Raw genomic sequence first — 25516 nt, 5'->3', positions numbered from 1 at the left:
TAAAACGTTTTAAATATTAAGGTCTTGTTTTTTTCTTAGGCAAGACCATGTTTTTACATTTGATCTCAGTGTTTGAACAGTGACACTTCAAATAATCTTTGTGTTGGTGAGACGTGTAATTTTATTTTACAAAAGAAACTTGTTTACTTTCGAGGTTCTATTTTCAGTGTTGTACACTTTCGAAGGACTTAAAGGTGACAATGCTCATCTGCTGTCTCAGCACTTGGGAGGCAGATAGAGGGTCAGTTTAGAGCAGGGGGTGGGGGCGTGGGTGGTGGGGGAGCAAATTCTAGGCCAGCTTAGGCTACATGAGACCCTGCCTTTAAAACATATTAAAAATATCTTTGAAATGATGGATAATAATGACACAAACAGACTTATGATATAGTTATTTATTTAGGTTGACAATTCCTTATCCAAAATTTCTGGACTAGCGTGTGCTCCGCTTCCTTCTTTCTCTTTGGTGTATGGGGTGGATGCTCGTGTTTACCCTGGTTACATACCTCGTACACAGTGTCTGAAGTGCAGCTTTTCTAGTTTCCCGAGATCTATCACACAAAGTATGGCGTTTTCTACTTCTGTTGCCTGTTGTATAAATACTCAAAATATTTTAGATAATGGAAGGCATCAGGCATTTGAGTTAGTGGTATAACTTATCATTCTCAGAGCAAATCAGTGAAGGCACAGAAATACTTTAAGAAGTTTGGTGACCACAGTCTACAGCTGTAAACCAAGGATTAGATCAAAGAGTCTAGCTCAGAGTCCTTGCCCCCCCTACCATATCCTAGAGACATCAACAAAATAGCATCAAGCCAGATGAAAGTTGCAACCGTAAAGTTAACTATTCAGAGACATAAAAGGAAAACCAGAGTTCCGTGTTTTCTCAGTAAAATCACCAAAAGACGTTGGATGGCCATGAAAAAGGTCTGGCTCTTCAAACAGACTCTTTCTTTAAGACACTGTATGACCCGTAAGTAAGAGTTACAAGAGAACAAGCTCTTCACCAGTAGGACTGTCGAGCTATTGTTAAATCAGATGACCTTGTTATAATGTAGAATTTCTATGAGGACCTTGTAAGACAAAAGGATGCAAAATGTTTTCTCAAGAGTGCATGCTGGGATGTATGACGATGACCTGATTCTATGTTAAATACAAATGAGTGCATATGGAGACATACCTGTGCTTACTATGCACTGAGCATTCTGTCCTGTTACAGCCTGTCTCCCCCTTTCCTCCTGCCTCTCCTTTTCTTCTCCAACCCCGTCATTGATCCCAGAGCCTTCCATATTCTAGGCAAACATGATTTACACACAAAAATATTCACCCACCATAGGTGTGCATTTCCATGGTGTGTGGCAAACTTACTTGTGTAAAGAACTTACCACACAGTCCTTTAGAACTTTCCCATCATTCTAGCCATGCTAACTCCCCTTTTTAGAAAGATACTGCTTTTCCCGTTTGATGCTTGGTGGCTTGCATCTCACCTGCTCTACTTGCTCTGTCTACCGTGTCTAAGTTCTAAAGCCGTTTGTTGTCTTTTCCTTTGGTTCCTTTTAACTTTGAGCTATTGTTAAATCAGATGACCTTGTTATAATTTTTTTTTTTAAGGGAATGGGGTGGCAGGCCTTGGACACAGGAATTTAATCTCTGTTATCCAGCCACAGGTAGTAGCTGGGTGCTCATGGCTGGGAAGTGAGATGTGCAGGGGAGATGTGCATCAGAGCCTAACTGGAGGGACCTGTGAGTGCTGTCTTCTCCACTCGAGGCCCACAGTTGGCCCCTGTTACTAAATCTGAAGATCAAAGGCTCTGTGGGTATGTAGGAGTGAAAGCGGGCTCATGTATGTTTCTTTTTATCTCCTCTTTGTAAACAGGCCAAAGAAAATGTAACCTTCCCTTCTTTCCTACAGGGGAAAGGTCAGAGACCAGGAGGGCTTGGATGTATTCTGGGTGGATGGAAAAATTGAAAGAACTGAACCATGTGCTCTGAAAAAGATCAGCTTGTGGAGGGCAAAAGTGAAATTGCTCGCCCACATCTATTTTTTCTTTTGTGTAAATAATGTACTAAAAGAAGCTGTAACTGACCAATCGGAGACTTAAGAGAATGGACCCATAATCCAGGAGAGGTTCCTGTGTGATTGAAAACTTGACTATATCGAGAGTATGAGTCCATCAAAAGAATATTCTAGACATGAATTTAATACACAGTTTGGGCTTTTAAAAATTTTTAATTAATTAATTATAAGTACACTGTAGCTGTCCTCAGACACACCAGAAAAGGGCATCAGATCTCATTATAGATGGTTGCGAGCCACCACATGTTTGCTGGGAATTGAACTCAGGACCTCTGGAAGAGCAGACAGTGCTCTAACCACTGAGCCATCTCTCCAGCCCCAGTTTGGGTATAAGTATTAAAAATTAGAGTCCTAAAGGAAAGAGAAATTTTGAAAGATGCTAGGCTATGTCTAAGAACAGAAATACACGTAGATCACAAGACAGAAGAGATGACAAACACACAGAGCGTACCCAGGCCTTGGCATTGGGAGCCCTTCGGTTTTGAAGGTTTCCTGAGGTGAGGCCTTGGTATGTCCCAGGTTGGCCTTACAGTCCTCCTGCATCAGCCCATTCTCCCACCTCTAGTACTGGGACTACCTTTCTTGTTCATCTTAGACACCTGGGTGTTAATTCTTGATCAGATTGTAGCCGTCCATACTAAGGGATAAATCATTGTAGAGTTGGCCTCCACATGAAAAGAGTTCATTTACAGTAAAGCCCAGAGCGTCTTTTGTTTGTGAAAATCATAGACTAGGACAACTAAACACGCTAAGGAGGTGCTCGGTGTGTATTAGCCATTAGGAGAATGCACATTAGCATCACGGCAGCCATTGCTCACCTGCCTCACTGACAGTGGGGGCAGCACATGTTTAATGATGCTGCTCCTTTCTCTGCAAACATTCTGTAATACAGCATGTTCTCTCATTCTCTTTTCAACTTGATTTTTCTTGGTATTCTTAAATCACAGTCTTTTGACATGCTTATGTGTCAGATGCAGTCAGGAAAGGGCATCAAAGCAAATAAGAACGCTGGGAAAAGAATGTGGTCAGAGAGCAGTGGGAGGAGGGGCCAGATCCTCCTTGTTTGTTGTGTTTTGAGTGAAGAGCTCTGAAGTCACCTGTGGAGGGAGACTTTGTGTATTAGAAAGTGGTAGTTTATCTTCCTCTCTCAGATTTGGGTTTTTTAGAGGGCTGGGGAACCTGGAAGTATACACAGGAGGTCACTGTGTCTGTCAGTTAAGCAACAGACGAGACCGACAGTCACAGTTGCCACACTGCAAACGCATTGCTGTGGGAGCTCCTGCACAGCCCTGGGATGTAAGCGTATCCCCCACAGGCCATTTGAAGTCCACCCTCACAAATCTGCACCCTGCCTTACAGAGGAAGGAAATGGGCTAACTCTCAGCCATTGCCCTGTGTTTTCTCTCCTTCCCCTCAGCTGGAACTTAAAATGCCAAGGCAGAGTCAGTAGAATCTTGTATTCTTAAGGAATGAGGGTAGGAAAAGTTACTGGGTTATTATTCTCCAATCTCAAATGATAGTTACTATGCACATCTATGTTTGATAATTTAAATGATGAGAGGAATACATTAGTATGTCTGTCGTAATAAACTCTAAGGGATTGTCCATTGATCTAAATTACATCACCGCTGCTGCTGAAGGAGTTCCTGTTTCCTCTGGATTTCAGCCTTGCGTTCACTTTCACATTCCTCCCCATGACAACCATGTTTTCAGTTCATGGCAGTCATCCCACTGCATCTCATCTGCTTAAGTCTCTTACTGAGGCATGTTTGACACCTAACCAACTGCACATATTTTAGGTTGTGTAATCACACGTACAAAAATATTACATGGGGCCTGGGGAGGTGGCTCAGTGGTTAAGAGCGCTGACTGCTCTTCCAGAGGTTCTGAGTTCAAATCCCAGCAACCACATGGTGGCTCACAACCATCTGTAATGGGATCTGATGCCCTCTTCTGGTGTGTCTGAGGACAGCAATAGTGTACACAATCAATCAATCAATCAATCAGTCTTTAAAACCAAAATGTTACATGCTCAGGATAGTAAATATACTTACCCCTCCCCCGACTGTTCTCTCTCTCTCTCTCACCCATCAAGGTGACCAGTGTGTGCGTCCAGGTGGTGTAGAAAAGTCTTAGCCGTGTGATGAGTGCAGCAGTGAGGCATGTGCTCTACCCCTAGTCTAGCTTCTCTAACTTAGTAGTTAATTCCGTTCGATGTGTCACAGTTCAGTTTGCTTTAAAACCTTCGGGATATTTTTCACTTTATAGTAACCGATGCTGTTGTGAACAAGTGGCTGTGTCACATGATAGACACACATTTGACTGTTTATGAAGCAATGACATTGTTTTACAAAGTATTAGTACCCCTTTAGATGCCTGTTAGCAGTGTATGAGCGCTCCAGGTGCTTCACTAGCCAACCCTTGTCGGTTTTCCATTGTGGCCCAGTGTGAATTTGCTGATCAGTGACAGTGTTGAGCATTTTGTAGCTTCCTTGGTAAGGTATGCTCACATTTCTTGCCCATTTTCTTTAATTATTGGATTTCCAAGTCATTATTTTTATGTTCCATTCATCAGTCCAGGATGAAATTTCATTTACAGATAATTCCCCCTTTGAAAAAATTGTCTTCATTTTCTTACAAGTTTCAAACAACAGACTTTTTTTATGAAATCTGGTTTCTTATTTTAGAAACCAGAGCATGAGTATATGGAATTTGTTCTTTATAGTTAGAATCTTAGCAGATAAGGTGACTTTTAGAAACTGTATTTTCATACAAAAATGTTTTGAGATCTTGATTGGGATTGCTTTGAGTCATTATTCAAATCTAAGTCTGTAGATAAATATGTGTAAAAAACGGCACTAAGTCTCTAAACTATGAATGTGCTCCATGTACAGTGTAAGTCTCCTTTCAGGGCTCGGCAGTGTTTAGACTTAAACCTTCGGGTTTTTAAGTGTTGCAGACATTTTGTCATCTCAGCGCACCGTGCTGTTTTGGTTGATATGGTTGGTCTTTTGGTCATACGTGTTTGTGTGTGGGTGTGTCTAAGTGATTGCAGGTTCTCCAGAGATGTGGATCTTCTGGAGCTGGAGTGAATAGGCAGTCGTGAGCTGTTCAGCGGGGACGATGGGAACCAAACTCAGGGCCTCTGAAGAGCAGCGCCATAGTTCTAGCCTGATCGATACATCATTTTAACTGTCAGTGTTCAGTTGTTTATTTAGTATGGATTTTGTACAGTGCAGTTTATTTTGACATCCCAGTTCCTCAGTCCCATTGCCTTACTACAGGCCTGGCTGTGTAATGTTTTCATCGGTCTTCTCACCTCCATACGAAGTAAATCACTGTGGAGATAGACTTGATTGTAGATGGTAATGTGAAAGGAGAGTCAGCGTATGAAAGCATTTGCTATTTGATAAAGGTAGCATTTTTTATCAGCAACTCACATAGAAAGTTACCTGTTGGAGTGCAGATATGCTTGGGAGATATGTATATATAATCAGTCAATGATATCAAGCACATGAGACTAAATGAAGTTACCCAAAGAAAAGAGTTTAAAGAAGTCTGGTTTGCCATGGAGTCGGGTCTGCAGTTTGCTGGCACCTCAGAATGGAAGAAGCCTGCTGGCAGCACTGAGTGCTGTGCTCCTGTGGGACACGAGCCGTCCATCAGTTACCCTTCTCATGCTGCACGAAACCTCTCCCGACAGCCAGACCTCCCACATCCTCCTCCAGTGTCTATCCTCATCTGCACTGGGGTCCCTGTCCAGCTGTCTGCACAGGTCCAATCATACCTGCCTGTCCTGCAACCAACCTGTAGGCTTCTACCAGGACCTGCCTTACTGCCCTGACTGCCATCATCCACGGGTCCCTCTGGCACTACCATCTAACCGTTGCACCCAGACAGATCTTCCACAGCCTTCTCCAGGGTCTAGCCTGGCCCATCCCACAATCCTCTCTTCTGTTACAATTGCTCTGTCCATATAAGATTTATAACTAACAAAAGAAGTCCACATGCCCGGATCTCATTGGAAAGTAAAATATGAAAGATCAAGTCAGTATCTTCTCTCCAAAACCTACCAGATCTGGAGAAGTTCTTTACCTAAAAGAACCCTAAGACTCAGAATTTAAAGGACAATCATAAACTTCATCAAATAATTCAAAGAATTTAAGGAAGCCACAGAGAAACAGCTCAGTCAAATTAAGGAGAAAGAACTTAAGAGAATCAATGCCCAAGTGATGCCCAGGAAAACACAGACAAGCTGGTGGAAATGGCAGAGGCAGTGAAGGACCCAAGGACAGAATTCAAGAAGGCGATAGAAACATCGGAGAAGACTCAAGCTAAAATGAAGACGGAATTGAAAACTCATTAACTCAACTGGAGCTCAAAGGAGTGAATGCCTTCGCAGTAGAGTGAATCCAACAGAAAATAGATCAGCAGGACTCAAAGACAAAGTAGAGACTCTAGACCAAATAAACAAAGAATATGAAAATGAAGCAGCAGAAGAAAGGAAATACGAGACACCAGGAAAAAGCAAACCTTTGGACTGTAGGCACATAAGAGGGAAAAGAATCTCAAATCAATGGCATAGATCAGATCTTCAGTAAGATCATAGAAGAAAACTTTCTCAAACTAAGTAAAGACATACCCCACACAGACAGAGGACGTAATCAGAGCACCACATAGATAATAGCAGGAACATCATAGTTAAAACAACAGTAAGTGTGTAGAACAAAAGAAAGTATATTGAAAGCTTCAGGAGGAAAACCTGTCAGAATAACATCTGATTTCTCCCTAGAAAATTTGAAAGCCCAAGAGCCTGGGGCAAGGTATTCCAAGTCCTAAGGGACCACAACAGCCAGCCTAGACTAATAAACCTAACAAAACTGTCTGCTTTAAATAAAGGAAAAATAAAAATTTTCATGACGGGAAGCATTGTCTTGGGCTGGAAAGAGGAGTGACCACAGTAGAGAGTGTGGAACGAAGTACCAAGCCATGAGACTGTAACAAAGGACTGCTGGGAGCACAGACAGCAGTCAGCACCACAGTTAACACCAGTCCAGTAGTAACTTTAAATAGCGTGGTCTTCAGTTCACGTTTCATTAGTAACTTTAAATATTAATGTCCTCTATTCTTGAATCAAAAGGCACAGACTGACTAGATGGATCAAGAAACAAAAATCCACCTATCTATTTGCAAGAAACATCTTAGTTTTAAAGATGGATTCCATGTTAGAGTAGAAGGGTGGACAAAAGCGCTTCAAACAAATGGACCAGGCAGCAAACAGGTCTCCGTATCCTAATATCTGATAGATTAGACTTCAAACTAAAACTAAGGAGAAGTAAAAAGGGACACTTTATTCTAATCAAGGGGACGGGTACATTAATACACACACACACACACACACACACACACACACACACACACACACCAAAGTCTGGTACAATCAATTTTATTTAAAAAAAAAAAGAAAGTCCTCCTGGATTTAAAGACAAGGATTAACATCCTTCTATTAACAATTGGTGTTCTTAATAGACTTTCTCTAATAGTTCATACAGACAACAAATAAAAGCATCAGGAATAATTGACACATACATCAAGTGGATTTAACACGTCTACAGAATACTCCACCCAAACAATACACATTGGTGTTCTTTTTTTTCTTTCTTCTTCTTCTTTTTTTTTTTTTTTCTTCTTTTTTTCCTTGAAGCTGGAGACCGAACCCAGAGCCTTGCGCTTGCTAGGCAAGCGCTCTACCACTGAGCTAAATCCCCAACCCCCACATTGGTGTTCTTAATAGACTTTCTCTATTCCAGAACTTGACCCTAAGCTCTAAGTTCAAGCTTAAAAAATATGTCCCAGTTTGTAATTTAGAGATAGAGGCCATCCGTTGAGCTTGGCATTTATTCAGACACTAACAAGTCTGCCGAAGTTGAGCTTTGGGAGTTCTGCTAATTTAAAAAAAAAAAAAATAGACTTTCTCTAATAGTTCATAGGGACAACAAATAAAAGCATCAGCATTAGTTGACATCATACATCAAGTGGATTTAACACGTCTACAGAATCCTCCACCCAAACAATACACATTCTACCCAGCAGCACATGGAAGCTTTTCTAAAATAGATCACGTGCTAGAACACAAAACAAATGTCTATAGATTACATAAAAAAGAAAGAACTAGTGTATCCTCTATGACCACAATGCAATAAAACTTAAAATTGACAGCAAATAAATCTCTAGTAAATACACAAACTCACGGAAATTAAACAACTTACTACTGAGTGATGCATGGGTCAAAGAGAAAAATAAGGTATTTCCTGGAACTTAATGAAATATGGAAACAAAACCTCTGGGACTCACTGAAAATGACCCAGTCGGGGAACGCACAGCTCAAAGTGGCTACATTGAAAGACCTAGAAGAGCACACACAGTGGCTGAAGGAAGCAACACAAACACTTGGAAAAGCGAGAACAAAGCGAATCCAAATGCAGTCAGTGGCAAGAGATAACGAAATTTCGCTCAGAAACCGGTGCTGCGCACACAGGAGAGTAAGGCAAAGTCAGCCGACCTAAGAGCAAGAGCTCGGAGAAGGTAGCCGAGATTGACAGACGCTTGGCTCAACTAATCAAAGAGAAGAGAGGCCCAAATTAATGGTATTGGGAATGAGTGAGGAAGCATTACAGCAGACACCAAAGACACTGAGATTATACAAGGGAGTATTTTAAAAACCTGTACTTCATTAACTGGAAAATTTGGAAAAAAAAAAATGATGAGTTTCTAGATCCAGCCAAACCACCAAAATTAAACCAAGAAGTCCACAACCTAAACAGACACATAAGTAACGAGGAGATTGAAATAGTAATGAAAAGCCTTCCAACTACAAAAATATTCCAGGCCTGAACTCCCCTAACCCTTCTACGAAGCTTACATTACTGTCATACCCAAACCAGGTAAAGAGAAACAGAAAAACAAAACCACAGGTCTGTGTCCCCGACGAGTATAGACTCAGAAATGCTCAGGAAAGTACCGTGTAGATGCGCATCACAAAGGATACATACACCGTGGTCAAGTTGGCTTTGTTCCTGGAATGAAGGGACTGACGGGTCACTACATCCAAGTTAGTAAATGCCATAAACTATGTACATGAATTTAAAGAAAAAAATTATATATCGCATGACTGTCTCAGTAGAGGAAGAAAAAAGCCTTTGACAGAATCTATCATAAGTCCTAGGGACTGTAGGAGACAGGGCCTTTACAGAGCCCTGGGGTTTTCAGAGAACAGACATTTTAGTCATTGTCAGTAGAAGAGAAAACAGGAAAACATGGGAATGGTATGAGTGGGCAGGGGATTAAGTTCTCTTTGTATTGCTCTTTCCTCAAAAGCCAAAGGGGATCGTATAGGGTAAGACACTGCAATGTACCTTTGACTAAAAGCGCCAACATCAGCAACACAGTGACAAGAATTAGCTGACATTTTAATAATGACTCATTCGCTATTCAATAAGAACTTTAAATGTCCTCAAGTTTTCAGCCAAAAGGCACAGACTGACTGGTCTTTCCACGTTAGTGATCTGGGCCTTGAGGGGGGTCCATCCGCATAGCCGTTGTTTCTGTGGTTGTTTCTGTGCATCTGCGTCCTCTGGAAAGGCCTGGTGAAGGCCGGCAGTGGGCAGAGCTGGGTTTTCCTGGGTCAATTAGGTGATATTGAAAAGTTTTGAAGTATCAAAGGTGAGGAAATACATTGAAGCTGCTCTTCGAGAAGCCTGAAGACGTGGGGATGGAGAGGCACAGGTCTCTTAAGTCTTAGGGTACAAAAGGGAATAAGGTATTGAGTCAATTTTTGATTTTACCCTGTAACAGATTTTTAGTGTTGGCCAGGCAAAGGCTGAAGCTCAGAGATCAAAGGACCTCAAGAAGTGGAAATCTTTTTGGATTTGATCTCTGTGGATGTGGAATCTGGTTCCAACTCAGACCCTTTCTGCTGCTGTTTTTAGTGTTTGTTGCACTGAACCATGTAGAAAGGCTTGGTCTCTTTCCTAGCTGATAGTTCTGTGTTCCATTGTTTCTCCTCTTTGCCCTCGGCGTGCTGTGGGGTTTCCTTGGTGTCATCTTTCATGCCTTCTATGAAATTTTTAGCTTTTGTGCCAACAAGTTTTAAGAATAGTCTCTCGCTCACTGGTTTTCCATGGTGTAATTAGTTTTGTAGTTTTAGTTTGGGGGGTTGGGTGGAGAGGTAGCTCAGAGGCTGAGCGCCTTGCTACATAAGCATGAGGCCTGGAGTTTGGATCCCAGCACCCACCTAACAAGCTGGGACTGGTTCTGCCTCCTTTAGCACCGTCACTCAGTGAGTACTCAGAGGATTGCGGGGGCTTGCTGACTGCCAGCCTAATCTAGCCAAACACCACATAAGGACATAGGCAGAGAATGGTGGCAGACACCAGACACCTGGTGTCTGCACACTTATGTGCACGCAACATGCAAGCGCATGCACATGTGTGCCCGCTTTTTGGTTTGGATGATTATAGTGTGTCTAACTTTGGGAGCAAGTATCCCTCCTCACCACTAGCTTCGTATTTATTCAGGTAATTATGTTTTGTATTTTTTTTTTTTCCTAAATGAAGTATGTTGTGATCTGTAGTTAAGTGTTCACTTGTCTTTGCCCTTTAGGTGTCAAAAAATAAAGATGGAAAGGAACAGGGTGAACCCGTGTCACCATCCGAAGACGAATCGTTCTCCTGGCCAGGTCCCAAGACAGTCATGCTGAAGAGAACATCTCAAGGATTCGGCTTCACACTGCGACACTTCATCGTCTATCCCCCGGAGTCTGCAATCCAGTTCTCATACAAGGTGAGAGAATTCCCCTCTCTTCTGGGCCTCTTCTCCTTCTCAGCTTCCCTTCCTATCTTAAAATAAACAGTTATATTTGCATTTTAAATTCTTCTTTCGTGTTTTTTAACCTCTAACAAAAACTTGAACTTCTGAAATATGCTGCTGCCTGTTTTTCAGCAGCTTGTAAGCTTCCTTCTCTTTGTGATATGTAACTTTCCCAATTATTTAGAAAGATTCTGTATTCTCTGAGCAGACCAGGGACATTGTTGGTTAAATTCGCTGCTGTTACAGAAAATAAATAAGTATAGAAATCTGCTGACTCTCACATGTACCATAGGACAGTAAGGCAGAATTTTAGAGCGTGGCTGATGAGAGTAAAAGGTGTGAGTACACTCCAGTAGCGAGCATGCTTGGCTGAGAGGGGCCATGTGTGGTGTGTCGGTACAGCTGCCTCTAACTGCCTTTAAGATCTATTGATAGTAAAAGCTCGGGTAATAATACATATTTGCTAGATACATCTTAGAACTGTCCAAACTTTGTCGGTTTAGTTTATAACACAAAGAGCATGTAGATGATATATCTGTAAAATAATCTACTTAGGCTGGAGAGATGGCTCAGCGCTTAAAGAGTACTGACTCTTCCAGAGGTCTTGAGTTCAATTCCCAGCAACCACATGGTGGCTTGCAACCATCTGTAATGGAATCCGATGTTCTCTTCTGGTGTGTCTGAAAACAGCTAGAGTGTACTCATATACATAAAGTAATAATAAAATAAAATACAGGTTAAAAAATATATCTGAATTAGAAAGCATTTGTGGACTCTGCAGAGTCTGGGTCCCCATAGTTCCCGGCTCTGGCTCTCAATAGCTTTGTGACCTTGAGCAAGTCACTAGTCACACAACCGTAGTGCCTTGTTCCCAGGAAACATTTGGAATGGGGCTTGGGGATGGTAATGCTCGGTATGGCCATGTAATCCTGTGGTTTGGTGCAGATATTCATGCAAATAGGTTTTGGTCTTTATACGCTTTCCGTGTGAAATATATATGCATGTTTTTACTTTAATGGTGAAATTTTATTAATTCACTCAAAGATTGTGTGTGTGTGTGTGTGTGTGTGTGTGTGTGTGTGTGTGTGTGTAAAATAGACCTGGAGCCTTACACTTGACACTTGCTAGGTTAGAACTGCACCGCTGAGCTATATACCCCCAGCCTCCAAAGAATTTAAAACCAGTTTAAGTGTTTTATAGTTTTTAGAGAGTGTAGGATTGATAGCAACAATGTCTCTATTATGTCACTTAGCTGGCAACCGATTAGTCTCAGAACTGAGCTTATAACCAGAAGAAGAAAAACAACATTTGGGCAGCCAAAATAAAGGTCAAGAGTTATGTAATAAATTACCAGCCTTCAGCCAAAGCTCCGTTTGCATTTCTGCAGTGCATAGGAGCTTTGATTCAACCAAGGCTCAGCAAATACTCACCTCAACGTGTTTTCATACTAGGTTTTTTTTTTTTTTTTAAAGTCGCTTTCCTAATTTCTCAGCTAGATATAGGCAGCATGGAAGAAGAACCTATAGATACCAAACAGATGAAGTTCCAAATTGAGAACAAGAACTTAAATATGCGGCTGTTAGCCCATGAAAGTTCTTGATGGTTACTGCAGAACAGTAACTAATGAACCAAGTGCTGTTTGCTGCCTCCACCTAAATACCGCAGTTAGGGGCCCCACACTCACACAGCGTTTCCGAACAGTACTGCCAGTTTCCTTCTGCACCGGGCTTCACTCACAGCCTTTCTGTCTCGTGAAAGTTCCCTCCTTCTGGCAAAGGTCCTTCTAGTATGAGTCCGGTTGGTATTTATTATATACCAATAATTTGTTTGTTTGTGCTGAGCTAAGAGTTGATCGTTGGTGCTCAAGTGTGTCTTGTTTTATTTTGCAGGATGAAGAGAATGGAAACAGAGGAGGTAAGCCATAAGACCACCACTTTTTCTCTAAACGACCCCACTGTACGCAGTGTAGTAGGTAAGGTGACCTTCTTCTGAAAGCCAAGTGGAGAGCAGTTTTTAGGTGTTTAAAGGATTTAAAGATTGTGCCGTCACTTCAGAGCTTTGTGAATCCCATCACTTCCTTGCAGTGAACACAAATGCTTTCCTTGTCTATGCTTTGGACATCAAAAGATACTACGGAAGGTGTTTATGTCAGTAGCTTTGTAAACTTAGTGACCCATTCAGGGAAGAAGTGTGCTGTATCAGGTGGCTTTGGTTCTTCTTATTTCTAATCTCACTCTTAAAATAAATACACTTAAGGAAGATCATGAGCTATTCAGATGGAGAAGGGATTAGTTCTTAATAATTCTGATTTGGTTTTCTTTTAATTTTCAATCAACTTTAATGAGTTAAAGTTTCCATTATAATGAAATAAATTCAGAAAAATAGTCATTTATTTCTGGTGTTGGAGAGTTGGCTCACCAATTAAAAGTAGTTACTGCTCTTTTGGAAAACGTGAGTTTGGTTTCTATGACCCACATCCAATGGCTTTGAACTGCGTGTGTTTCCAACTGTCGGGGATTCTGTGCTTTCTTCTAAAAAGTATACATAACTGTGATCCAGTGAGCACAACTAAGGAGTTACCACTGGTAGGGTATTAGTAGATTAGCTACAATGTTTCACATCAATGTTTCCACTAGTCCTGTTGGGTTTTGTTGGGTTTGCTGTCGTTGTTACTTTGAGTTCAGTATCGATACTTCCTTAAGATCCCCGGTGGTCTTCATCTCTCCCCTTTGTTCTTTTTGGGTCTTGTGACCTCAGCATTGTTCAGAATCTGCGAGTTTTTTGTCCTGTAGGACATCCAGCCCCGCAGTTCTATCTGCTGTTTTCTCACCACTAGTTCAAGTTTAATGCACCTTTACCAGTAATATCACATTTGTAGTAATGATAAGTATAACATGTAACATCTAGTAAACGTTTAACCCATGAATCTTCCTTCCATTCTCCTCAAGATATGATATTAAAAAAATAAGCATTCCATCATTTTGGAAAGTTCTGTGTATTCTTTTATAATGCAATTGGCTCTGAACAATTACTCACAAACTTGTCAATACAGAATTTTGCATTTTCTGGAACTTCTTGTCAAGCAAAACAATACAGAATAGTCTTTTTGTGTCTTTTGCCTTATTTTTAAAAAATGTATTTATGGGTACCAATAGTACAATATTTTTTTTCCTGAGTAATTTCATTTGTATGAATTCCATGGGTAGTCCATTGTAGTCCTCAGTGGTCTGGGTGTGTGTGTGTGGGGTGTGTGTGTGTCTAAATTGTCATGCTTTCATTTGACATAAGAAGGAAATAATTTCTTTCAGCACTGTCCAAGATAATCTGAGGGTGTAGGTCAGGTAACACAGATCATAGATGTCACCTGTGCAAGATGGACCACTCTTGTCACCATCTGGTATTCACTAGGGTTTAGGATAGATTCCAAATGCTTCTGGTGTGACAGAAGCAGAGGCAGTTGACAGGAAAAGCACCAGCCTGAGGAAAGGGCATCTGAGTTCTCTGTCATCGTCCCATCGTCCCCTAGGTGGAAGTGCCGGGGCAGATGCTGAGGACACACACCAAGGATGCCATTCATGCCTGTCACGGGGGAAATGCACGCCTAGTAAATACAGCTGCATGTGATGGTTATCATCTGTCTGGCTTGTTGAACTAGTTGGATGGAGTTACATGCTTTGATTGAACCCTTTGAGGGTCCAGGTCTGAGAGAAAGAAACTCAGAGGAAAGGGTAATTTACCTATTTCCACCCTGCTCTATTCAAGACAGGGGCTTATCCACATACAGAAGTACTGTGTTGTGTTATACAGTAAGAAATTGGTTAATGAATTAAAAGGACCTGAAGTTAGATAGGTAGGAACCAGGGAGTGGTTCTGGGAAGAGTCTGAGGAGGGCGGATTATGATCAAAACATGAAATGCTTCTGTTTTGGGGTAAATGTTTAGGGTGAAAATATTAATTGGATTGCCAGAAGACTAAAATAAATGTTTGTGCTGTGGCTCTAACACCATTATTAAAAGTAAGATAAATTTTGCTTTTGAGCTTTCCAATAGTCAAAGAATCAAGTAAGAATAGTTAGGGCTATACCCTTCTGTAAAAAAAAATGCCATCTCATTTTCACTTTTTGCTAAGGCCAGTCTGTCTTTATGTGTCCCTGTCCTAGAAAACAGTGCAGCCAACAGTAGCTTCAACAAGGGTGCTCCAAAAGAATATCTTTTCAATGAATGTATGACCCCAGGATATAACTCCTCAAGGGTTTCTCTGGCCATGCCTCAGGTTCCCTGGAGTGATTACCTCTGGGTAAGTTTGCTAACTACAGTGATGCTGCTGGTATTTCACAGGTCCGCAAGGGGCTCTGAATGTCCTGTGTGTCCCAGTGACTTAGAAAGTCTGGGCCTTTGTCCCTTCGAGGAGGGGGTGGGGGGAGAAGGTTTGAGAGCACCTGGAGAAGTTGGTCTGATTTAGCATGTACTTGACATTAATCCAGACCAGACATGAGAGTGTGTGTTAGGGATCTGTTTACCCGGACAATGAGGTGATAGCCCTCTTCTGTAGATAAAGAAGCTAAAATAGCTCCCCCCGATCACATGACTACTGTGAAAGCGCTCAATGTTCAGATTAGTTATGTCGGGTACCCTCTAAGTTCATAGTTTTGTTTTTGTTTTGTTTTGTGTTTTCTTTTTCTTTTCTTTTTTTTTTTTTTCAGAGCTGGGGACCAAACCCAGGGCCTTGTGCTTCCTAGGCAAGCACTCTACCACTGAGCTAAATCCCCAACCCCCGCATGTTATGATTTTTATTTCAGTCTTCTTTCCATTCAAAATGTATCTCCGAGTCTGTTGAGACTATGAAGCTCTTTCGTGTGAGCTTCGTTTAGTGTAACAGAATCCCCGCCTCCAGTGTTGTGGTCAGAGTCAAAGTGTAGTGTCCCTGGGAAAAAGCTAACTGCTGGACTGTACTGCAGGACTACCCTGCTGTGATGCCAACGTCCTGTAAAGCAATTGGAGACTTTGATTCACATCTTTTCTTGTGGCTATTTAGTGAAATCTCTTTTGGCATGTAATTTTTTAATAACTAAACGTATCTAGCTTTTGTATTCTTATATCCTGTACGTGGATGTAATTTTATGTTTCATCAAATTATTTTACACTTCTTAGTTTGTTTGTACAGTGATGCAGTATAAGAAAGGACCATACGAGAGCAGGCTAGTTTGGAGAGAGCAGCTGTTTTCGACAGTTGATACCATGTTGACAGCCTTTAAAATACTGGAGTAAACACTCACAGTCCTGAGCATATAGTGGCTGCTGTTGTTTCCCTCCCTCTCAGTTCCATTGACTTTCCAGTTTTCTAGCATGTGGTGAGGGGAACCTGGGAGTTGTGTAAACTGTCTCAGTTGTGACCTTTGTGATTCTGTTATCTCTGTCTGCATACCTCTATAGTTCCTACTAGAGTGTTCCAACAGTGGTGAAACCCAGGACTGGCCAGATGCAAAGGAAGGACACTAGCTGCCCCAGAGTGACATAACAACAGCACTGTAGAGTGTAAGACTCCACAAGCCAAAGTACTTGAATTTAGGGCTGCCGCATGTCCGGGAAATCCTGGTGAAACTCCGTGTTCATGAGCTTACCTCTCTGTATAAGGTCCAGCCTTCACCATGCTTTCTGTCCGCCTTCTCTCTCATGGCACTTCTAAATCCTCCGGGAAGGAATTAAATTGAACCAATGCAGATGTACCTCAGTCATTGTGTTTGGAGAATGAGTGGGCTTCAGTGAAATGCAATTTTAGTGATGAAAAAAATGTTTACAAAGCTGAGAAAATGGAGTGGATTTATGGTCTATTTCTATTCTTTTCTGAAAAACACATTCTTTTAGAATAATGTAACTAAAACATGGGCCTGAAATTGTATTGCAAATAGTTTTTCTGGGCAGGCCAGTAATCGCCAGATATTTGATGGTAGAGGGTCCAAAGCATATTTACAGTGCTTTGCAAATGCAGCTATTCTGACTGAGCTCTGTGGAGCCCTTAGCTGGATCCTGTAATTCCTATTTAACTGGATTGTTTTTAATTAGTTTAACCAGACAGGTATTAATTAGTTGCATATTTTCTGTTAATTTTTGGTGCTGCTTAGTGCAACAACCATAGGTGTCTTGGTCGTGAGCATGTTTTAGGAAGTAGGGGAGAGAGAGAGAGAGAGAGAGAGAGAGAGAGAGAGAGAGAGAGAGAGAGAGAGAGAGAGAGAGAGATACATACACAGAGAGAGATACACAGAGAGAGAGACAGAGAGATGATTGGTGATGACAGCAGTGTTCTGGGGCTTAGGTCCTTAATCCTCAGCACGGCTTTCCAGGGAAACAGTTATTGTCTTTAGGTTCAGGTGATGTAGTTGGAACACGGCATTTAAGCAGTTAGCAAGGGGTAGAATTGTCAGGTTCTGACCATAGCTGTGGCCTCTCAGAGCTTAACTCTTGGAATCCACTCTTGAAAGTTTGGAGAAAGAGGGCCATAGTCTCTTGAATTCTTACACTATTAACGGGTGTCTCATTCAGCTTCAGGGGCAGATTTGGCTTGTGCAGGGTGGCATTTAACAGGTGTTCTTTTCTTTTCCTCATCCTGACATGGCTTTTATTTGCTGAGCCTCTGCTTAAGAGCAAGAAACATTTACTCCCTTGATGTCTAAATTTGCTTTTCGCTTGGTTATAGTTTTGAAACCTGAATTGCTTTTGCCACTTTTATGAGATAATAAGGAAGGTCTGTGTAGTATGCATTAGCACTCAACTTTCTATGCTTGGAATATTTCATGTGTGTGTCTACACACAAACATACACACACGCACGCACGCACGTACGCACGCACGCACACGGTGTTGTCTGCTTATCCATTTGCCCATTAGTGGACTTTTGGACTGTTTCTTCCTTATGGCTGTTATGGTTGGAACTGTGAACATATATGTACAAATATATGAGTCTGTGTTTCCGTTCTTTGGGATAAAGACCTAGTGGTGGGCCACGCTGTTTTCTACAATGCAGTGGTGGGAGGGCTTCATGTCTCTGTATTCTCTCCAAGTACTACTCTGTTTTTATATTAGAGCCAGCACAGTGGGTGTGAAGTGGCATCTCATTGTGGTTCTGCTGTGTATCTCTTTAACTGATGGATTCTTCTAAACGTCCTTTAGTGGCTTATTGGCCACTCGTGTAACTTATTTGGAGAAATAACTGTTGATGTCTATTGTTCATTTTCTAATTTATTTTAAATTACTCTTTTGTTACTGTGTATAGATGGGTGTTTCGCCTGCATGTAAGTCTGGGCGTCGTGTTTGGAAGTCTGGAACAGGGACTGCAGTCACAGATGGCTGTGAGCCTCCGTGTGGGTTTGGGAACAAACCCGTGTTCTTTGGAGAAGCAGCTACTGAGCCATCGCTGTCCTCGCTGCCTTTTTTTTTTTTTTTTTTTTTGGTTCTTTTTTTTCGGAGCTGGGGACCGAACCCAGGGCCTTGCGCTTCCTAGGTAAGCGCTCTACCACTGAGCTAAATCCCCAGCCCCCTCGCTGCCTATTTTTAAAATGAGGTTTGTGTTTTGTTCTTGGGTGGTAGTACTTTTTTTTTTCCTTGAAAACCCCAACTTTTATGTAGTTAGGGTTCTTAGTGTGGGTTTTACACTCTCAGTATGTGGTTTCCCATTCACTTATTTTGTCGGCTCTTTTTATGTTTGAGATTTTTTTCTTGTTTTTCCCCCTTTTTACAGGAGGGGTTAAAACCAGGAAATTTGGTTCTCTACCTGGCTGTGCTATCTGTCACTCCAGTCTCCTGACGGTGTAGCTGGGGAACAAATGATTTTGAGTAGGATTGGGTTTATCTCCTTTTTATTACCCAGGCTTTTGAAAGGCATTCTAGTGAATTTTTTTTCTTTCTTTTTTTTTTTCTTTCGGAGCTGGGGACTGAACCCAGGGCCTTGTGCTTGCTAGGCAAGCGCTCTACCACTGAGCTAAATCCCCAAGCCCCTCTAGTGAATTTTTAAAGAGCTAAGTATAAGAGAGTATATGCTGTCTGATTCTACCAATACAGACTCGTAGGAAAGACAGTTTGAATTGACTGAGGAAAACAAAGACTGTTTTCAGTGCTGCTTGTGGAAACCGTGGCTTTGCATTTGGCAAATCCCCTAGATGGAGCAGTGTCCTCAGCCCGAGGGAACTCAATATTCAGGTTATGCTGATGCTTATCTGGGAATATACATTTGTTAAGCTAATTGAACCTTGCACTGGCGTATTTTATCTCAGTTGTAAGTTACAGTTGAATCTCAATAGGTGATGTGAAGAACTGTTGGATCGGTTCACTCCACTGTCTGTGTTCAGGAGTGCTGGCCTGTTTTGGACAGCACAGCTATGAACCTTCCTTTACCTGATGTGAGTCCAAAGGCGTGTGCACGTAGGAGTGGTGCTGCTGAGTCATCGCACACACAGGGCACTGCTGGTTTCCAGTGTGCTCACATGCACTGGCTCACACACTAGCAGCACAAGCATCCAGTCGCTCTGCGGGGCGCTCTGCTTCATGTTAACCTGTTTTCAAACTTTGGTTACTGTAATTGGACCAGGCAGTGGTTTGGTTTATAATTTTAACTTACGTTTTCACAAGGCAAAGTTGATTGCACGTCCAGTTTAATTGTATACTTGTAGGCGTTCTTTGGGTATTTCAGGTGGGGAATTTGGTGACTAGAGAAATAGAGTGGGTGCCCATTGACCTTACCTTTCAAATTCTTACCACCTCTGACGAGGTTCTTATTTTAGTGCAGTCTGAGTGAGTGATACTTTGTTTTTAATACTTTGAATTCTCTAAGAATTTTCCTATATTGTTAAGATGCTTTTCTGATTTATCAGTCATAACCAAAGCTGCAGTTTGCCCATCACTGTTTTGGCCCTCGGTTTGAGTCCATGGTTTATTTTGAGTTACATGGTTCTTAGCATGAAGTCTGTGCCTTTCCAGTTACTGTATAGTAGAAACCAGCTCACTTATGGTGTCTGTCTCCGGTTGATACATACTAAACATGGCTCTGTCCTGAAGTTGGCCTGTGGAAGCTATGCAATGCTTTCCAAACCTAGAATGAGTTTTATATTGTTACGGGTTTGTTTAAAAAGAAAGAACACACCAGATCCTGTAGGTCTTACGAAGCCCTAAATACTCACCGCTGGTTCTTTATAGATGCTCATCCTGTGTGTTGGTCGTTTGTATGGTTGCTTGTGTTTTTGGACAGGGTTTCTCTGTGTAGCCCTGATTGACCCTATGTAGACTGGGCTGGGCTCAAACTCCAGAGATGGGCCTGCCTCTGCCTCCGAGGGCTGGGATTGAAGGCTTGTGCTACCATGCCCAGCCCATTGGTGGTTTTATTTGCATCAAGCCAACACTGCTTTTGATTGCTGTGGCTTGATAAGTGGTTCTGTCTGCAGTGTATTCTTCATTTGCTCAAGGTGCCTGGCTTCCACTGAGGTCTAAGAGTACTTTGTCATCGATCTGCCATGCATGAGGCTCCAGGTTAAACCCACAGAAAGAAGGGGAAAAAATCCTGATGATCTTTGTTCACTGTGCAGTATCATCAAAGCTGTAGAATTGGGATTTTAGTTACTAGAATACTTACTGTATATGTGTTACAAAATCTAAATGTTGAAGAATAATGGTCTTCAGGAGGCAGAGAGGTGTGTCCAGGGTAACCTCGACTGTGAGAGATCAGTATCTGCTCAGGATCCCCAGTGCCACTTTCTCAGCATAAAGCAGGTTTGTTGGCCCTGTAGGGACTGAGCACAGGAAATAGGAGAGAAAGCAGGAGACAGAGGACAGGGAACAAGGGAGAAGGAGAAGAGGTATTTGTCCCCGGGACAAAGGACTGCCTCTGGATAGAGAGGAGACAGATGTGGCCCATAGGAAAATGGCAGATTATAAAGGTAAAGGGGAAACCCCCCCCCCCCCCCCGCCCTGTAAGGATGAGGCATTTGATTGGGCATGTTAATTAGGTGAGCCAGAGGGGCCTTTGATTGCTGGACTCAGTACTTTGCTAGCTGGACCTTGGGGGTCAGCCTCAGGAGGAGGAAGTGGCCAGATAGGGAACAGACCTTGGGGGCTGGCTTCAGGAATGTAATCTAGTGGTTTTTAGTAAGGAAAAGGGAATTGGGGAGAAGGGCAAGGCCTGCCAGAGCCGTTTCGCCATTCTCCAGGTGGCCAGAGTTCCTTCCTGGATTACATAGTGAGCTCTAGGACAGCCAAGGATACACAGAGAAACCCTAGCTCAAAAAGAAAAGCATATGAACAGAAAAACAAAACAAAACAAAACAAAACAAAACAAAAAACCTAAAACAAAACAAAAAAACGCTTGCTATGCTGAGTCTTGTAGTGTATGTCTGGGATTAATTGGTCTGCATCAATCGGAATACCCCTTAGGGTTTTCTTGTTCACCTTCTGATAGACTGAATATATATTGATTGGATTTTAGATGTCAAACCAACTTTGTGTCCAAGCCAAGCTTGTTTGCATGGTTGTGCTCATCAACACATAGTTTGGTTTGGTTTTCTACTTGAAGATTTTCTCCATGCACACTGAGCAGCAGCAGCTAAGCGAGGGGATGGGTGACTCATGCAGAGGTAGCAGGGATGATCGAAATGGATAAGCACTGAGAGGACTGGGAGAGGACGGTGATAGGGATCTGGTCCTCGGGGAAAGCGTGACGGAAGATTTGTCAGGAAAGCCTCACTCACCCTTCAGTCTGGATCCAGGGAGGCTCAGCCAGGCCATAAAGCAGTGGAGGAGTGGGGTTGAAGAACCCCACTTTGGACGACCGTGGGGACATGTTGCTTAGGGTAGTCATGGCAGTGGGCTGAGCGCTGGCGAGCTGCTACCTGCAGAAGGTTCTCAGAGGGATGTCTGGCCCAGAGCCGCCATGATGTTCTCCTGCCTGCCTTGTTGGCCAGCCCCGAACACTTTGGCTCTCTCAGCCTTTGGAGACCTTGTCCAGCCTGCCTGTGGTTGTCTCGAGTAGGAGTTTGACTGTGAAGCCAGCTTTTACTATACGTATTTAGAAACTTTTGCTTATCAATGAAAATCTTGATTTTTTTTTTGGTTGTTTAATCTTCTTTAAATTTATTTTTATTGGTATCATGTTTGCCTGCATGTGTGTCCGTGTACCACTTTCAGTCCTGGTGTCTTCAGGGGCCAGTATCGGGCATTGGAGCAGTGGTTCTCTGCCTTCCTAATGCAGTGACCATTAATACAATTTCTCATGCTGTGCTGACCCCCAGCTAACTATAAAGTTATTTTTGTTGCTACTCATAACTCTCATTTTGCTGTTATGAATTGTAAATATCTGATATGCAAGATATCTCATGGTAGGACCCCGTGAAAGGGTCTTTACACCCTCAGGTTGAGAACCGCTGCCCTAGAACTAGAGTTACAGATGGTTGTGAGTTGCTATTTAGCTGCTGGGAATTGAACCTCTGTCCTCTAGGAGAGCAGCCCTCGCTCTGAACCACCATCTCTCCAGCCCCCTGTGAGAGTCTGACTCAGATTTCCTTACAAGTTTGGTTTTTGAGATGAAGAAAGCCATTTCTCCTTCATGTTTCCTGTTTGGTAAGTAACGCATATTCACTCTTTTTTAGTACTTACTGTGGACATGATCCTTCTCTCCCTACGGCTTGCATAGCATTGTGCTGTGTTGGAATTTAGGTTTCATTTAATGAAAAGCCTTTGTTTTCCTCCCACTTTTGGTCTGTACATTTTTCACTAATCTCGGAGATACAGCTCTGCTCTTACTTGGCTTCTGCTGTTGCTAGTAAGACATCATAATTTGGTTATACTGTTTTTGGAGGTAGACACAGACACACGTGCACGTGCGCGCTGTGAGGTTTCCTGGTACCTTAGGTGCCTGGCCGTTTCCTGGCAGTGAGAGTAGCCGAGGGCTCCGGTCAGTGGAGCTTCTTGAGACTGTGAAGAGCCTTTCCTCCTCATACCTCACCGCTGTCTGTGTAACCCCCAGAGGGCTGCAATTCAGGATTTTCATTTCTTAGAAAGATGACTGGATTCTCATACTTTTGCTTGAGATAAAGAAGCTAATGGAAAAGTGGTAGCTAGTTTCAATTTTTGCAGGGTTATTTTATAGGAAGTGTTTCACAGTTTGTAAAAGATTGAAGATATGTTCATTAATAACACTGTGGAAAAAATCCCTGCTCCGAGAAACAGCCTGTCGACGGCTCATGCCTGTGGTAGGTTAGGTGAGAACTCCTGCCTCTTGGTTTACCTGTTTAGAGAACCTGTGGCACCAGTGCAGATTTGATACTGGGAAATAAGGAGACAATCAAAACCTGGTTATTAGATTATGCAAAGTAACTACCTAGTTATTCATTTGACTTCCCCTCCTCGCTCCCTCTGTGTCCCGCACCCCCACCCCACCCCCTTTCTTGTAGAACCAGGATCTCTTTGTGTTGACTTGGCTGCTCTTGGACTCCTGAGCTCAAGCCATTCTCTCCTGTCTCAGCCTCCCAAGTCAGGGGCTGACTGCAAATCCACTCCATTTAGGTATCAGTATGTTTTTGAAACAATTTCTATATTTAGGTATCAGTATGTTTTTGAAACAATTTCTATGAATTCTTCCCAGAGCAAAGATTATGAAGGATAGGAAATGCCTTATATGGCTGGGTTTTCATTAAGTAGGTATCTGGTACATAGTAGGAGCTCATGTGCACAGCGCCTGGTGGGTAAACAGAAGGACACTAACACCTGTGGTGGTGGCCACCATGGTCTGTTCCTAAGCGACCGTTCCGTGTGTTGCTGAGTTTGGTTTGTCAGTTTCTGTTTGCTGTTGGGGGTGCGGGGGAAACTTACTCCCCACAGCCCCTGTAACTCAGAGGTAGTGGTGCCTAGAGATTTAGAAACCATATTTCTAATAATTAAGAAGGTCTATAAGAAAATAACAAAATAGGACAATATTGGGCTTACATAGAAATTTAGATACGTTCTGTAAAATAAGCCAGGAGGTGAAAACTTAAAATCTTGATACTACTTAAAAATAATGAATGATAATCTGTAATGAAAGAAATTGAGCTGGGCCAAAGCAGACGTCAGAATCCGCTCTTTAGGAGAAGACTAAGACTTGAGAAACAGAACACGTGAAGTTAAGATGGCAGGTAACAAACTAGATGCGAGTTCAGATGTCTTTAAAAGTTCTAGATGCTTCATTATGAAACGTTTTAATTCGAAAGCCAGCTTCAGAGAGTACTAGTTGGAGGCCGCTGGCAGAGATAAGTAACTGTGAAAGAACTAGAGGGAGATTCGCACTAGGGTTTGAGCAGTCTCCAAGGCATGGCTCTGCCCGGGCTTTCTCTTAGCAGTGTTGTCCGAGCAGCCCTCTAATCACGTGGTTTTAAGCTGTCCTTTCCTAGCTGCTGCACAACCCACAACTTGGTCACAGCCACCGCCCTGCTGGAGAGCCTGGTCTTGTCCCTTGATGCTTCCCAGCTAGCCTGCACAGATTGCAGCCCCTCCCCTGCTTTCGATGTTTAGCAGATAACTTCTCATCTCTGGCATAAAAACAGAACAGAAATATTTGCAGCTAAGTGTGAGGACATTGAGAAATACATTCTGTTTGTTCGTTCACTTAGCAAACATCTGTGCAGTGTGTACAGTGAGCCAGACACTAAGCCGACTGTGTGGAAGGAAGCCACGCGGCCTCTAACCTCACTTCCTTCAGAGTGTTGAAAAAATGTCACCCATGCAGTACACTTCCTCCACCGGCTAATGAAAACAGCCTGCCTCCGCGCCCTTCCACCGGTCACTCACACCAACATCTTCACCGGCTCCCCACTCAGGTGAAGTGGAGGGCAAGGATTTTTTTTTTTTCCCAAATTAAAAATAGTTTCTGCCATACGTTTTTTAGAAACCTATAGACCCACAGATTCACACATAAGACACCGGGAGCTGGAAATATGAAATAAGGCTTAAAGCACAGAAATAAAAGTAAGTACAATCATTACATAATTATGGCGGAAGCCATCATTTTCCTGCCAGGGAAGAGTCCGGTTCGTAGGATGTTTGCCAAACTGCTGCTGGGCAGGTGAAACTAGGATGGGAGGAACGGACGGCAGCCTCTCAGGAGACATTTCTGAGACGTTTATGTGTAACCTTTGCCTAGACTTTGGAGAAGAACAGGTGTGGGGGTGGGGTGGGTTGTGTGTTACTAGTTGTAGGTTACTGATGCATGGAGAGTCATGCTTAGATTTTCTAGGGTGAGGGATCGAGTAGATGAACTCTGTTAGCCCAAGAATGCTTGAAGAGCAGCATATCCTGTCCCTGGGGAGCGGGGCTGCGTTTCCCATGTACAAGATAGAGTACCTGCTCTGGAGCTCTTAGGGAGAGGAGGGGCCATCTACAAGTCATGAACAGATGTGCCAGCAGTCTGTCCCAGCAGTGAAACCAGAGAATAAATGGAAGATCTGAGGGCAAGTCACTGTGTTGATTAAGAGGTAGTAATTGTAAGGTGCCTGTGAAAAACGTTTCATTTGTAGTAGTGGATATATCACATCTAAAAAGATACTTTCTTACGTGTAGCAAAT

The 25516-nt window shown here is 42.6% G+C and overlaps 1 protein-coding gene across 1 annotated transcript in view; it reads left to right on the top strand.

The window, feature by feature from the left end:
- Positions 1 to 25516, top strand: part of Arhgap21 (Rho GTPase activating protein 21) — a 123432-nt gene that overhangs the window by 41068 nt on the left and 56848 nt on the right. Inside the window, 2 exon segments of the mRNA NM_001191693.1 lie at positions 10736 to 10915; positions 12832 to 12856. Coding sequence (NP_001178622.1) covers positions 10736 to 10915; positions 12832 to 12856 — 205 coding nt within the window.

This window comes from Rattus norvegicus, chromosome 17, assembly GCF_021556685.1.
Source record: "Rattus norvegicus strain SHRSP/BbbUtx chromosome 17, alternate assembly SHRSP_T2T, whole genome shotgun sequence".
Lineage (NCBI taxonomy): Eukaryota > Metazoa > Chordata > Mammalia > Rodentia > Muridae > Rattus > Rattus norvegicus.
Note: the sequence above shows the minus strand (reverse complement) of the source record. Positions and strands in the feature narration are given on the sequence as shown.